This window comes from Octopus bimaculoides, chromosome 8 (assembly GCF_046866305.1).
Source record: "Octopus bimaculoides isolate indiv1 chromosome 8, ASM4686630v1, whole genome shotgun sequence".
NCBI classification, from domain to species: domain Eukaryota; kingdom Metazoa; phylum Mollusca; class Cephalopoda; order Octopoda; family Octopodidae; genus Octopus; species Octopus bimaculoides.
In genome coordinates this window covers 75,018,808-75,035,356 of record NC_142935.1, presented here as the reverse complement: position 1 = coordinate 75,035,356, position 16,549 = coordinate 75,018,808, and the positions used below count along the sequence as shown (strand labels likewise).

The following is a 16,549-nucleotide window of genomic DNA, read 5'->3' as shown; positions in this document are numbered from 1 at the left end:
TTCTAAATCTCTCAGAGAGATTTATGCAGTAGTGATACGATGAAGTAGTTGTATGCTGTCAACTTAATGTGACAGTCCCCTGAAGAGAATAATACTACTGTTTGTTAGACCTAGGAAGCTGCACCGCTTCCTGTCGGCCTTGACACATTTCCTGTGTCCTTATGTTTACAAGGGGGAGACAAGCACCTCCACCCAGCTAAGTCTCCCCCTTGTAAATATAAGGACACAGGAAATGTGTCAAATGTTTATACGAACTGAGGAATATCCTGGAAAGTAGGAAATTGTACATATATGTTCAAAGTGATTTGTAGTTGAGAGACGATATCAAATCAAAGAACACATTTCTTCAAGCACTGTTAACAATACGTACAGATTCAGCAGAATAAAGAGAACAAGTAACAAAAGGCACCCAGTCTTTCTGCAATTCTCCTTCAATTTCTTAGACGTTCTTCCTTCTGGCGTCAATAAAATATATACCAGCAAAGTAGGAGAAACGATTTAATCAACTGTACCCATCCTTATATTTTATGCTGTAAATCAATACTTACGATTGAAGGAAAATAACGAAAAATATGCTATTTAACTTAAGGCCATGGTTTGAATTTAAATTTGACACTTCCGAATCCATAGAAAATATCTGGAAAAGAAAACGGAGAATGCACAATTATATTACTTTATTGAAACTGGGCTAAAACATGAATGAGCATACAAATATACATACATACATACATGCATACATACATACATACATACATACCTGCATACATACATACATACATGCATACATACATACATACATACATACATACGTACATACATGGATTATCATCGATAGAATACAATATCGCAAAGGCACATTTCAAAGAGACAGCCTCTCTGTGATGTTTCTACTTTCTGTAAACCCCTTGTCATTCATGTTAAGGAAGTCTGAAGGATATCTCACTGGTTCACAAGGAAACAGAAATACAAAAATTACACAGTTTCTTTCTAGATGACTTAAAACTTTATGCAAAGAATATGCATGAGATGAAAAAGAGACTTGACCTAGTTACAACATTCTCAAAGGATGTAGCGTTGGAGTTTGGTCAGGATAAATGCTGTTATATTGTTGTGAAAAGGGGGAAAGCTATAAACCAGACTAGTAATATCTCCAACAATGATTTGACTGTTTTCCCTGTATCTGACGGGGAATGTTACAGGTATCTAGGAGTGAATGAAAATATAGCTTACACTGGCACGTGTAACAAAACACGTGTCACTAAAGAATATTACAGCCAAATAAAGAAAATTAAGACCTCAGAATTCTCTGCATACAATAAAACAGTGGCCCACAATATGTTTGCAGTGCCAGTACTCATACCAACATTTGGGCTGCTTGATTGGACGCTTGATGAAATCCGAGCTATTGATGTGAAAACTCGAAAAATACTAACAAGCACACATAATTTCCACATAAACAGTGACGTAGACCGCCTCTACCTAAAATGTAAACAAGGCGGCAGAGGCTTAACATCAGATCAAAATACCTTTGAATGTTGCATCATATCCCTCCGGCAGCATCTTTTAACCACGAAGCGTCGAAGTGCATCTCTTGACCAAGTTTGCATATATGAGGCTCATAGCATAAGACTTGGAAGGCAGCTACTTGAGCAATACTCTTTCTCTGATAACCTAGAATACATGCCCAAAGAAGTCGCACGACTCTACCGCAACATATCATCAGATGAAAGGATGAGCCTATATGAGCAGATGACTATGCATGGATATGTTACTATCATCTGTGATGTTAGTAACATTGATCATCAAAGCAGTTTATCATGGACCAATAGCCGGATTACTACCTCCCACTTTGCAGGCTATGCGTTTCCAATCCAGGAACAAGAAATATCAACCAAGTACCTGATGCACAAAAGAGATAGAGATGCAAGAAAAGCCGTAAAATGTGACAAGCGATACAGACTTTGTGGAGTTCACACCAAAGATGTCACCAACTTCATAAAAAGTTGTCCAAAAATGTCATCACAGTGTTATCTACCGATGAGACATGACGTTCTAGCTTGGGCACTCTATAATGAAATCCATCGGAAGGATAACCCCGAGGACAAAGAAATAAAAACCCACAATATGGTAGAAGCCATAGCCACTCATAATGAAAAGGAATACTGGTGGAATGTCCCAGTGAAGACCTCAATAAAATGTAAGGACGACAGACCTGGTATATGGTTAGGGATAAAGACGAGAAAATGTGCACAGTTGTGGAAATTAGCTTCCGAGCAGATGTTAGCATAAAGCTGAGGATCAGTGAAAAAAGAGAACACCTATGCTGAACTATTGAGAAATCTGAAGTTACAAGTTCAGGTTTATACCTGTAATTATTGGGGCCCTGGGATATGTAACACACTGCCTAAATACCAATCTTGAGATATTAGGCTTCTCAAAACCAGAAAGGAGAAAGCTAATTCGAAGACTTCAGATCCAATCCATCACTGGAACTGTAAAAATCTGTAAAACTTTCTAGAAGTCTATCTTTTAAATAAACATGAGCATGTCTAGATATGTAACTCTATGCATGGGAATACATATATAAAACATACGTACATACATAATACATACATACATATATACATACATACATATATACATACATACATACATACATACATACATACATACATGCGTACATATACACATGCATACATACATATGTGTGCGTCAATATACGGGTTTATATATATATATATATATATATATATATATATATATATATATATATATATATATATATATATATATATATATAAAGCCTGAGTATACACTAGACAGTATGCCAATTAAAGAGCTTTCACTGTCTACGGCTACCCGATGTCATCAACAGTAAGCATATAAATGTCACTGGATCTACTTCGTGACAAGTAACGACTAAATACATGCACTTCCTTGCCAGCGACAACCGGAAAACGCATGCAATGGTAAATTCTAATTCCATTAGCACATTAATGATGTGTGGCTTTACACATTACTATTTAATTTAAATGATTATAGTTTAGAGCACGTAAGTTACATTTCTAACGTATATTACTAGCGAAAATCATATTCAGTACACCCTTACAATAAAAGTTTGGATAAAAGAAACATATTGATCACAGGCCAAAATTAATCGTAGTCATAGAATTCTCTGAAAAGAACGATAGCTCTACAGCTTCAAGGAACTTTGATGTTTTCATGAACAAAGAACAAAACCCAACTGTAGAAAATATCAAACAATATAAATATCTCTAATGGGAAAACAAGCTCACTATTCATGCCTGGCAAAAGAATTGACTGAATGTCGAGAAGACAAAGTGAGATGACTTCTGTATTGTAACAACTCTTGGTATAAAGTTTCACCAGCAGATAGTGTGAAAAGATGAGAAATAATACGTTAGACAAGCTTTCAGAATTTCACGAGTAGTACCCGGAGACTTTGCAGAAAGCATTCTTTAAATCCTTGTTAAAAGTGAATAGAATAGGACTCAGAGGAGATGCTAATAAAAAAAAAAAGTGGATGGAGGTATTTAAAGAATCAAATGTTTTATGTGCTTTAAATTTATAGCGATCATACGCTGGTGTCTTAGAGTATAATGCCCACTGAGTTATATGTGAGATCGCATTGTACTTGAGGACATACATATGTATAAATACATGCATGCATATATATATGCATACGTACATTGATACACATACACAAAAATGCAGTATACACATAAAGATTATTATTAAATATAGTTGCTGTATTGCAACACAAATCTAAAAGCATTAGAATAGAATAAATTTCTTAGCAATATCCCTTCTAACAATACTTATGTTTCCCCTAAAGACGAGAATAAATTATTTTTGCAAAAATTCTTAATTCATTGAAATTGCCTTTCCTTTCCCTCCGAGTCGCAAATATGTTTTTATTTTCTTTTTCTAATTAAAAGTAACATTTCAGTTCATTAATATTTTTTTGCGTAACTCATTCAGTACACGTACTCACTCACATACGCATATATACGAGGGGTGTTCATTAAAGATTTCCCCTGACCCACTTCCCAAGGACTGGGATAAATGAAACTTGGCATAATTATTAGTCCTTCTCTACCAATGGTGACCCACTTCTCCCTTTGCTTTATACAGCTGTGAAGACCTCGTCTGTAGAAGTCGCTAGGTTGCGTCTGGAGCCAAGATTTTACCTCGGAAATAAGTTCATCATCCGAAAAGTGCTTCCCCTTCGAAAAAGACTTCATGGTTGGAAAGTAGTAGAAGTCAGATGGTGCAAGATCGAGAGAGTAAGGGGGGGGGGGGTAAGGAAGGGTTTCATAGTCGCAGGAGAGTGCTTTCATCTGGGCAACATGCGCATTGTGAACTGGGCCATTGTCTTGGTGGAGGCAAACTCCTTTCGTCAGCATACCACGCCTGTCTGCTTTAATGGCTTCCCATAATTTCTGCAGCAGAGAAGCATAATATGCTCCGTTAATTGTGGTGCATTTTACCCGGCGTGCTAACGATTCTGCCATCTCACGGTCTTTAACGTCCCAAACAAAAAAGCGAACACACACACTCACAAGGCTTTAATCGGCCTGAGGTTACAGTAGAAGACACTTGCCCAAGTGTTGTTTACAAAACAAACTAGGCAACTACAGAAGGGGCTGGTTATGTATTATAAGCTTTCAAAATTAATTGCGCAATATTGAAAAACGAATACTATTGGCGAAACTCTTCTCTTACTAGCTATAAATGAAGTTTTGGGTACTATGATTTGCCCAAGTAAAAGGGCTATAACAGCGTCAGTTCCTCTCAGTAATAGTACAGTGGCAGCAAGCATAGAGGATATGACTGAAGATGTAGAAAGTAAACTATGTGATGCTTTATAAAACGAACATTTTCTTTACAAGTTGATGAGTCAACTTAATGCGACAATGAATCTTTACTGATGGCCTACTTCCGTTATATACATTCCGTTATGTAGATTCAAATCAGGAAATTTTTATGAAAAAAAATGGTACTTGACACAAACAGTTCTACAATTTTTAAAGATTCTTGAACATTTTCTTAATGCTGCAAACATTCTTCTCACAAATATTATTGAATGTGCAACAGATGGCGCACCAGTTATGATTGGCCGTAATCGAGGAGGTATTACAGCATATTTAGAGGAAGCAACCCCATATATATTTGAAGTTCACTGTGGTATTCATCGAAAACAATTGGCTGCAAAGCATCTTACTACATAGCCACTTTCAATTTGTTTAGAGCAAATGGCTCAGAGTGCATTCATAAAGGCACCTGTGCTACTTGCTGGCTACTGCTCATTATTCCCATCTTCTGGAGTAATCCTATGTGTATGCGCGTATGTGTGTGTGCGTGCATGTGTGATTGTGTATATGTGTGTGTGTGTGTGTGTGTGTGTGTGTGTGTGTGTGCGTGTGTGTGCGTGCGCGCGCACTCGTCTGAGTGTTCCCCACAAGAGCTTGCCAACCGCCGTTTGATGTTTATTTGTTTACTTTCCCATAACATAACGGTTCGGCAAAAATGCGAGATAGAATAAATACCGGGTTTTAGAAAAAATATGTACTGAGGTTGATTTGTTCGACAAAACCCTTCGAAGCAGTGTCCCAGCCGCTGACCAGTGACTGAGACAAGTTGTTACGGGCTCAGGTTAACGTGAGGGTGTGGAGAAAATATTGTCAGAACGCAGTTCATTTATAACAAAATATTAAACTTTATTTAATCTGTAGTGGTCTATGTAGCTAAATAGTTGAATGGTCTCCTTTGCAAGAAGGATTATAGAGTAACCTCCCTTTACTAAGTTTCTCGAAGCATCTGTGTCATGAGACGTGATTCTTAATTATTCAAGAAGCTTAGCGTTTCTCTTGGAAGTTTCTAGAATGTTTAGCGTTCCATTAATAAAAACAGTTTGCTAACCCTGCACTTCGCTTCTTAGTTGATTAGACTTAGAGCCATTCACGTCATTGCTATGTCCGTCTATTTCTCTACGCCACATAACTGAAAGCCACCACTTAGCTGTTATATCTATATTTCCTATCTCTGAACTTTCTTGCATAGATTACTTCATTTAACTAGATTCTACGTTTTGATTAAGTATCATCATCGACCAGCAAATAAAAAATATTTTTGTGTAGCAAATATATAGTTCTTGAATTTATTCTTCATCTCTATATGAACTCTTGTAATAATATACACGCAGCCACATCAACAGCTGGTACTGAATATGTATTCCCACAACAAATCCAATGAGTGCTGGTAAGTTATAACAATGATAAGTGTCCAACTGCAGACAAGTAGTGAGAGTTGAGGCCTGTATGTCTATGTTGGGTATGTAGGTATGTATGCGGGAAGCCGAAATAACTTACGTAGGCATGAATGAGAAGTTGTGAGCAGTGATAAGCTTGCAATAGTAAGTTGGTCTGTGCTAGCTGGGATGAGAAAGAATTATTCATGGTATCAATTGTGTTGAGAGAACTGGACTGTAAAAGATGACCACGACGCTAAGTTGAAGTGAGAAACTAGGAGCCGTTCGCGATGATGAAAATCCCGAGTCCTTACGCTGACTAAATTGAAAATGGCGCGCAATACTGCTGGTTGGAAGCTGTCGTTTATTTATCCGCAGCCAGCTTTAATTGACTGAAATTGCCATAGCACTACTATAGCTTCACTGGTCACTGAATTCGGCAAAAGGGTGAGATAGATTAAGTACCAGGCTTTAGAAAAAATATGTACTGGAATCGATTTGTTCGACTCAACCTTTCGAAGCAGTGCCCCAGCCGCTCTCCAGTGACTGAGACAAGTAAAAAGCAAAAGATAATCAAAAGTTATACACATGATCCCTGAACTGTTTTCCAACAATGATTACACGTGAAGATTATAAATCATAATGATGCTGATGATGGCAATGATGATGGCAATGATGTTCCACATCCTAATGATACAGACGATGGCAGTGATAATGACTATGACGCAGTTTTGATACGGAACGAACTACTTACATTTACCTGAAAGTGCGGCTGTTGCCTCGGGCTCGAGTCCTTTCTCGTAAAACCCGAATGTTGTCAAGGAAAAATAGAAAATTTATCTGAAAAAAAAAAGAGAAAAGATTCAGTAAATACGCTAGTAGAATAGATAATTAATCATAGTTTTAGTAAACATTTAGTTGTAGTTTGTATTAATGTACAGTTTAACCAATTGCATGCTTACATAAAATTTCAGTTACACATAGTTCATATTTTCAAGACTTTAAAATCAAACTTTAACGTTTACTTTCATATTCCTATTTCTAGAAGTAAATTCAATATTGATACAGGAGCCGACTTTATCACAACAACAAGAACACAAAAAGTGTTTAGTGGTGATCCAACAATTAATTGGGTTATGAAATTGATTGCAGAAATCATGATAGAGTGAGAAAAGCATTGTGTTCCCTGGTTGTCATCTATTCACTGCAACCTTTGTTTTGGAAGGGTACAGTTTCTTCCTTGTTACGTTAAAAATACAAAACTTTGTGTCTAGAAAAACTGAAACTTTAAGGTTACTCACAATGATAGTCAATGTAATAGGACCGCGTATAATCCATAAATAACTCCAGTGAGTATTCACACTCCAGCATCTATCAATAAAAGATAATTATGGGTTAAGTAGTGAATGAGAATTGATTAAATTTATCAATTACTTTTACTGGTGTATATTTCATCGCTCACAAACGAAAAATACTGTTTGACCCCTCATAAATAATACAGAGAATCCAAAAATTTCGATCAACTAATATTATCAAAGCAATTCGTAGACAAAAACTTCTGCGGGTGTTTAGAATCAAATTGCAAAAAAGCAAGGGAGATAATTCCAGCAACAAGAATAATTGATCGAAATTGTTGGATGTGTCCAATGTAGATTAAACTTGATCTGCTCTTTAAAGCCAAATGGTGGCTTATTACTCCTCTTTAGTGAAGCACATTCTATTCACTTAGCAAGAATCAATGTGAATATTCTTCTTCTTCTTCTTCTTCTTCTTCTTCTTCTTCTTCTTCTTCTTCTCCTCCTCCTCCTGTTCCTCCTCCTCCTCCTCCTCCTCCTCCTCCTCCTCCTCATCATCATCATAATCATCATCGTCGTCATCATCATTATTATTATTATTGTTATTATTATTATTATTATTATTATTATTATTATTATTATTATTATTATTATTATTATATTGAAACAGAGAAAACATGCATATCAACAATATAGTCAATGAATTTGGGCATAAATTATTACTTCACATTTCTTGTTACTTGCTAGATCTGAAGGAAGGGGTGGTGCTTATAATATCAGCAGTCCATCGCTGACAGATGAGACTGATGCTGTTAACGTTCAGTTTAAAGTGTTGCAATTCGAAACTGGCAGAACAGGCTTGAATAAGAAAGGAAAGGGGCCCCAGTGAGTTGACATTCTGGGAAGAAAGGAGTTGGAGTAGCGGTTAATGCGGGTGATGAAAAGCAGAGAGCAATCTTAGTTGTAGACAAGACATAGGGGACATCACATTTGTGGGCCAAAGCCTTAGACCTTTGTGAGTCACTAGATATCAATTAGCCTTTTTTTTTGGCGTGTCTGTGTGTAACAACATCATTGCCCCGGCAATACTCCTTTTGTTAGTCAATGAACAAAAAGAAACGTAGTATTCCTATTCACTTGCTTGTTAAGTTATGACGTGTGGAATTAAGATTCACCTAAGTTGAAGCCATTTCACTTATACTGCTAATAATTTTGACAGAATTATATAACACTATTTCATTTATCGTCTGTTAACAGAATAAAACCATGTGAGATCACTCATGTAAGACCACCCTACTCGACCTCGTAAAAATAGCAGCAAAACCTTCCTCAAGTCATATTTTATCATCTTAAACGAAAGGATATATTAGATAATGTATTCCCTGATTTCAAAAAAGACGGGATGGTCGCTGCTGAAAACTATTTGATTAGTACAATAATACAAGGAATGAAATATGAAATGTTACTTACAGTGTGTTGTCATAATATATACGTGCAAAAATCCAGGGAATAAGAAATGTGAATGGAAAACCTGTTATGAAAAATAAATAAGTAAATAAATAAAATAAATGCTATTTGATTGTGTGTTTGTGTGTGTGTGTTTTTGTGTGTGTGTGTGTGTGTGTGCGCGCGCGCGCGCGCGCGGGGAATAGGAGTAAGACTGTTGCTTGAATTTCATTTCAATAGTTATTCATCATAATTATGAATGTAGCACATTTGATCTAGAACAGTGCTGTGCACTGAGTGAGATATGTGGGAATATATCCCAGCTTACTCAGCTTTGATTGATTTCCAGAATATTCCACTTCTGGCTATGAGATATTTTACCTAGCAATTACAGACAAGCCAAAAAAGTTGTCCGTTATGTAGTTCTCGTTTACCCTGTCTGCAAATTATATTTATGGGGCACAACTAGTCGTTAGATTGACTGAGCTGTTAATAGGTTTGTGCCTTTGCCTGGACCACAGGACAATATATAAGTTATATATCCTTTTGGCAGCATCCGGACGACAACCTCGTAACTCACAAAATTATCATTCAAATTTTAACTATCTGAAAAAAAAAACACTTCTCATTCTCTTACGTTACTATGATTTTTGGAATGATGTAATATTAATATGGAAGATGAGTCTCTTCTTTAAATTATGTATCATTGTGCAGTGGTTACAGAAACATGAAAAAAAAAATGCGAACTGACATGGTAAAATGTTGTGGAGTTCAATCCTGTTCTGTTCTAATTTCATGCACTTCCAGGTTTATAATTCACCAACAGAAATAAATATATTATTCGTATGGTACATAATTGGTAATGTATTTTATATATGGAAATAGTGCAAACACGCTATCTTTAAGATAGCATATTTTACATTGATTTGACATTAATATATCATATATTACTATAGTGTATATGCATAAGTATGCATATGACATGCATGTGGGAAGAATGCAGGCAAGACATGCAACATGAAGGAAGCTCGAACGTCAATAATGGAAAACGTTAAAAAGAGCTATAAGATGAAATGCAATTATATTAAAAGAAAGTGGATTTATAAAGCAATGAAAAATTACTACCTAAATGCTGCAAATAAATTTCAATATATTTATATTCACACTTGGATGCATGTTTAATACTGTTTGTATTTCTTTCTAATGACAATATCATCATCAATACTGCTATGTTATCGGTATATCTATACAAGTGTGCTCACCCTGCGAAGTTGTTTGTTCATGATTTTCAGAGAAAGAGATATTTTTTAATGAAATTTTCAACAAATACGCTTCAGGGGACGTACATTCTGATTATATTGGAATTTATTGTGAAAGAAATGTTTTCCGTGAGTGGGAGTTGGGTGGGGGTGTTTGTTGGTGTTTCGGCGAATTCACATGAGTCAGCTTTTGTTTCCTCATAATTTTGAGAAAAATGTGTATTTGTTATAGAAATTTTCAACAAATACCTTTCAGAGTGTAAAGACTCTAATTATGTTGGAATTTAATATGAAGAAAAATCAAATTGGTGGACTCGCACACAATCATACTGACACACATATCTATCTACAGAATGAAACTTGAAATTTCGATATAAATTGTAATGTGTGTGAGTATGCATGTGTGCATGTTCACCGTTTTTTTTTAATATTAAATTCCGATATAATCATTATTTACACACTCTGAAAGTATTTGTAGAAAATTTCATTAAAAAATAACCATTTTTTTCTGGAAGTTATGACGAAAGAAACACAGTGGGGCACATTGGATAGGTATGTCATCCTATCTACGTTTATGTGCAGAGAAAAACTGAGCACATCTCGTGCACATTATTGACACCCATTTGATGCATACCGAACGAAAGAAGTGTATTGTTTGCTTTTATAAAACATGGAGTTATATAATGAAATATCTTTACATACAAAATGAGAGAGAAGTGAAGCAATCCGATATGAAGATAAATGATAGCAATATAATCTTAGCATTATTTAAGCTAAAGCAATGGGCGTCCATACACAAATGTGCCACATCGATTTTGTTTCCTCATAACTTCTAGAAAAATGGGTATTTCAAAATGAAATTTCTACAAATACGCTTCAAATGGTGAAGATTCCGATTATATCGGAATGAAAGAACTTTACGGTTACGGGAGAGGAGTTCCAGAAAATTTACGCGCATCGGCTTTGGTTCCTGATAACTTTCGGGAAAATGGGTAGTTGTAAAGGAAGCTTTTTCTACGAATACTCTTCAGTTCATTTAAATTACGATTATATCGGAATTAGATGTGAAAAAGAAAATAATGAGTATGCATACATACATACAGACACATATCACGGGATTTCTTCGAAATTTCAAGATTCATTTTGTAGATATATGTGATGTGTGTCAGTATGTATATGTGCTAGCCCACCAATTTCTTCCATCTTAAATTCCCATATAACCGTAATCTACACACTCTGAAAATTTCATCAAGAAATATCCATTTTTCTCAAAGTTATGAGGAAACAAAGGCGCCTCATGTTTTTCCAACTCACTGAGAAATTTTAAAGCAGACAGCTATAAGATGAAATATTGCAAAGCGGTTATTAACAGAACGTGCATTTAATATTAAATTATGAAAATATGAAGAATAAGAAATAAAAAACGAAACTAAATAGAAAATGAAACATAGATTATAATAGACGTTGTAGACATTCGAACATGCAATGTTTGCCAAGTAGCAATTCGAGCACATGTTCGCGTATACGAATAAAATGTAGTCTGGTCATGAACACTTTGCTCCGGCCAGGTATGTATATTATTGCGCATGCGTTACCGAAAGACTATGAGAATCATGTAGTTTTTAAAATTACATTAAAATGTGCTTTTAAAACCTACATCAACATTTCCTTATTCTTTCTCTATAAGGCTCAGGTATAGCTGTGTGGCAAACAGTTTGCTTCCCAACCACATAGTTCCGGTTTCAGTTCCATACACCTTGGGAAGGTGTCTTCTACTATAGCCTCGGCGTGACCAAAGCTTTGTCAGTAAATTTGAGAGACGGAAACTGAAAGTAGTGTGTGTATGTGTACATATCCTGGTATCGCTTCGCTGACGAAGATTATGAAAGCTGTTATCCCCGTCGACTGCACGCTCGTTAGTGGCTGATAAGGCTGATGTGGGATCGACATACCCGATTGAAGTAATGACAGGAGTATGGTTGTTTAGGGTCTGATGATACAGCTACATTATTTTTTCGCCTCTGAGGGTTGTCTTCAAGAGAGGCATTGCGAGAAATCTCAAAATAGGAAACAACATCGCTGATGGTATGGCACCAAGCGACGTGGTCAGCTGTTAGAGTGGACCAATCACGATAATCAATGTCACAAACGCTAAGGGACTGCTTCAGACAGTCCTTGTAACACTTCCTTGGTGCCCTCTTGTTGCGGAGGCCAGTGGTGAGCTCATCGCACATGATGATCTTGGTAGGCGGTGGTCTTTTATCCTACCAACTTGCCCTGCCCAACACAGTCGTGTCTCATGTAAAATGGCTTCCAGGCTCGTGACCTTTGCTCGCTCAAAGACCTCAATGTTAGTGATGTAGTCGCTCCAGTAAATGTTGAAGATGGTAAGGTGAAAACATTCAAGGAGTCTGAGATGACAGCAATAGGGGACCCAGGACTCAGAGCCATATAGGAGCGTCGTGAGAACGACGGCCCTGTACACGCTGACTTTTGTGCTGATATTAAGGTGCTTGTTGTTCCACACACACTTATACAGTCTTCGCATCTGATGAAATGGTACATCCAAGGTAAGTGAACTGCTGTACCGGCTTCAGTTCTCTTTCGGCAATGGTGATATGTGTGTGTGTGTGTTTGTTCCACACCGCCGTTTGGTTGGTTTACGTTCTCGTAACTTATCAGTTCAGCAAAAGACCTCAATAGTATAATACCAGGTTTTAAAAAGTGCTGGGGTCGAGCAGTCCGACTAAAACTTCTTCAAGGCTTTGCCCCAGCACGGCCGCAATCCAATGACTGGAACAAGCGAAAAGTAAAAATGTAGAAGGAGAATTTAAGTAAATAACCTCTCTAAATTGATATCTAAAAACTGTAAATAATTCTTCCAAGCAATCTTAGAAATTCATTAAAGAACATTACAAATTTATGTAAAAAAAAAAAAAAGAAAAAACGTGAAAAATATTTCATTAGTAGCTTATACAGTGAGGTCTTGTGTGTTGGCATCGGCTCACGCTGAGATCTCCTACAGAGATAATAAGAGTAACAGCTGATAATTACAGAGCAATATTATATAAATATATGTGCTTATTTAACAGAGTGATATATAACAGTGTTAGAATTCCTTCATGTAAAAAGAAAGATAAATGGCGCCGATTCTTTAGAAATGGCATCTTTGGAAAATAGAAACTCTTAAAAAACATTTTGTGAGATTAAAATTTCTGAGTGAGTTTTTGGATTATTACCGAAGATTCGTATATTCGTATATTCGTAGTTATAACATGGAAAACAAGAGCACTTAGTGAGCGCAAACTTCCGCCAAGGAAACACCAACGTCCTCTTAACAATTAGCCGGAGATGATTTTTAAAATGAGAATATCTGAAATAAATTCGACTGCTCTCACAAACGAGAATACTAAAAATGAACCCGACTGCTCCCAAAAATTAAGTAAAAAAAAAAAAGAAAGAAAACAGAATCTTTGTCCAGTACCGGATTGAATCAGAATCTAATCAGCTCGTGCCAGTCATGAGGCCAAACATCCCTGAAAGTTTCATCCGAATCCATCCAGCAGTTCTTGAGATATCTTGTCCACGAACAAACAAACTAATAAACACGACTGAAAACAATATCTCTACCTTCACTAAGGCGGAAGTAATAATAGAGATCTGACCTTTTAGCGCAGTAATACAGTTGTAATGGTAATGTCTTATAAACCATTGAGTATTTGGGATATCATTGAAGACATTGACTTCGTTATTTAGAGGAACAAGTACTGTTGTATTCGTGAAGGTTATAGTTGACTTAAACTCAGCGATTATAGTTCACTTGCAAACCTATAACAATTACCTGTGACTTCACTCACGAATGACTAATAATGAAGAAGCGTGAGTCCCTGAGAATTAAGAGTTCTAGCCGGGGGTCATAGCAATGCATCAAAGAGAAGATATGAATAACCATTAGCTGACTGTTTTGTTTGCTATCTATTCATCGAAATCTGATTCTTGTAACCAGGGTCGAATTAAAACCTATACAGGCCTTAAGCAATTAAAAGATTTTGTTTGATTCGTTCATGCTGCTAACAATGTAACAGATCTAATTTAACAGACAAGTTTGGGTGCTAATGTACCAACTTGGCTTTTAATTTTCAAGATTTTCTATCTGTAAACAAAACTCAAAAGGAAAGCAAAAACAATTAAAACAAGTCCAGTCATTATTTTTAAAAGTAGTTCATAAAGTATTAAATGTTCGTAAAACTATTCGATTGATAAAGTAAACCATCAACAGTTAATATATTACAGTAGGGAACATGGTTTTTGTGGTCTGGTGTTGGAGACATGTTTCCTAGTAATCATGGGGCGCTGATTTCAAAAGTTCAATCTATTTTGCTCTATGATTTCAAAAATTTATTACAAATTCAAATTCTTATTTTCCAACATTTCCGGTATTGTCACCATATCTAAGGATAGATTTTGCTTCATTAAATGCAAACTCATGTATGGCGCTTGACATAACTTTGAAAATAACTTCAATATTATTTAAAGCAAATACAACTACAAAAGTGAAAACAGAATTCATGATTTAAGTATCTTTAGTAAATAAAGGGCAATAAACTTGAGCAGCTTTCACTATTTTCAATCTAACCAGTTTTAAATGCCATAATGATAACATAAACGCCCTTTATACAATGGTAATAACACTTTTCTGTGCTTTTAGACATCATATATATCTTATATTTGTGGAATTTGACTGCAGATAGTCTCACGCTGTGCTTGATTTAGTGTGACTATCATTTGATCCTTTAACTATTTTTTATGAAAATTAGTATTTTGAATGTGCCCTTAATGTTTTAAGTATGAGGTCACAAGGGTCAAAGTCACTTTTTGTCAAGCATAGTCAAAGAACTGCAGAAAGAACTTCATGGCATGTATGTTCTTTATGGAACTTTGCCATCACAAATCTGCATTTACTTATTTTATAACTGTTGACAAATCTGAAAATGCTTTCCCCCGGTGACAATAGGCTTAAATATACGTTTTTTTTTAATTGTAGATATATGGCCAGTTGTGAGGGAAGAAAATGTGGAAATAGCCCCCAACGTCTTCTGCTATATTTGTGGATGTTACAATTTACTTAGGCAGCGAAAGAAATCACAGATTTTGTGAAGAAACCTTACCTTACTTTAACATGAAACTGGGTGATCAAGACAAGAGACAAGACAGCACATGAGCACCTCGGACAGTGTGGGAAACGTGTTGAAACATTGAGACAGCGACTGCTTCAGATACTTAAGCAGAAAGTTTCCAGTTTTGTGGTATGAACAAATTAAGGTTGGTGTGTTTAACGGGGGCCACAGTTTAAGTGGTTGTTGCAGGATGAGCAGTTTTTGAAAACCACGTCTGGTATTGAAAAAGAAGCATGGGATGCTTTTGCTGCAGCTGTACCTGATTTCCTGGGAAACAGGAAGTCATCAAAGAACGAATATGTGCAGATTATGTTATCCTCTCTTCCAGCACTGGGCAGCAACATGAGTGTATGAGTGCATTTCCTGCATAGTCATCTGGATTACCTCCTTGAAAATCATTGTGTAATAAGTGAGGAGCAAAGAGAAAGATTTCACCAAAAACATCGAGACTATGAAGAGTAGGTATCAAGGAAGGGGGGGGGGGGACACGAGATGATGGCTGACTACTGCTGGTCTCTGCAAAGAGACTGCCATGATGCAAGTTATTCAATGCAAAGCAGCAAAGAAAAGTTCATTCCATGAGTAGCTGAATCTCCAGTTTGACAGAAATATCTATCATAAGATGTGTAATTAAATATTTTGTGTATTTTTGTTCAACAATAAAAAGTACAATTTGGCTTGTGTTAGTTGCATTTACTGGTAAAAATGACATTTTCTGGTAAAAAATGAATTAATGTTTAGAAAAAAAATTGGCGTGATAGAAAATTTGTGAGAGCATTTGTGAACCCAGTACCATCAAGTTAAGTAGGACTAATTGTAGAAAGCAAGCCAACGAAAGATATTTTCGAAAATGTTCCACATAAAAGCAGCTGACGAACATTCTTACTTATGGATAAGTAATACAATTGTGCTTATTCAAAGAGTAAGCTGTAGAAAAAATCTTGACGTGATGGAAGAAAACTGAGTGTAGCTTTGAAATCAGCATGCCACTTTTAGTCTAAGTCAAGTGAAGAAGCAAACTCAGCACAGATTATGTTCAAAATAGTTTCCCTGTTATCAGTTCTAATTGCTATCAGTTAACTTCTACATTTAAACATCTGA

At 36.1% G+C, this 16,549-nt stretch overlaps 1 protein-coding gene across 1 annotated transcript in view; it reads right to left on the bottom strand.

Annotated features, from left to right (window-relative positions):
* The window catches only part of LOC106884339 (calcitonin gene-related peptide type 1 receptor), a 107,267-nt gene that overhangs the window by 19,384 nt on the left and 71,334 nt on the right, over positions 1-16,549 (bottom strand). The window contains exons 8-10 of the mRNA XM_052969887.2: positions 9,037-9,097; positions 7,573-7,642; positions 7,032-7,111 (exon numbers count right to left, since the gene is read on the bottom strand). Of these exons, the coding sequence (XP_052825847.2) occupies positions 7,032-7,111; positions 7,573-7,642; positions 9,037-9,097 (211 nt within the window). The remainder of the gene's footprint in view (positions 1-7,031; positions 7,112-7,572; positions 7,643-9,036; positions 9,098-16,549) is intronic.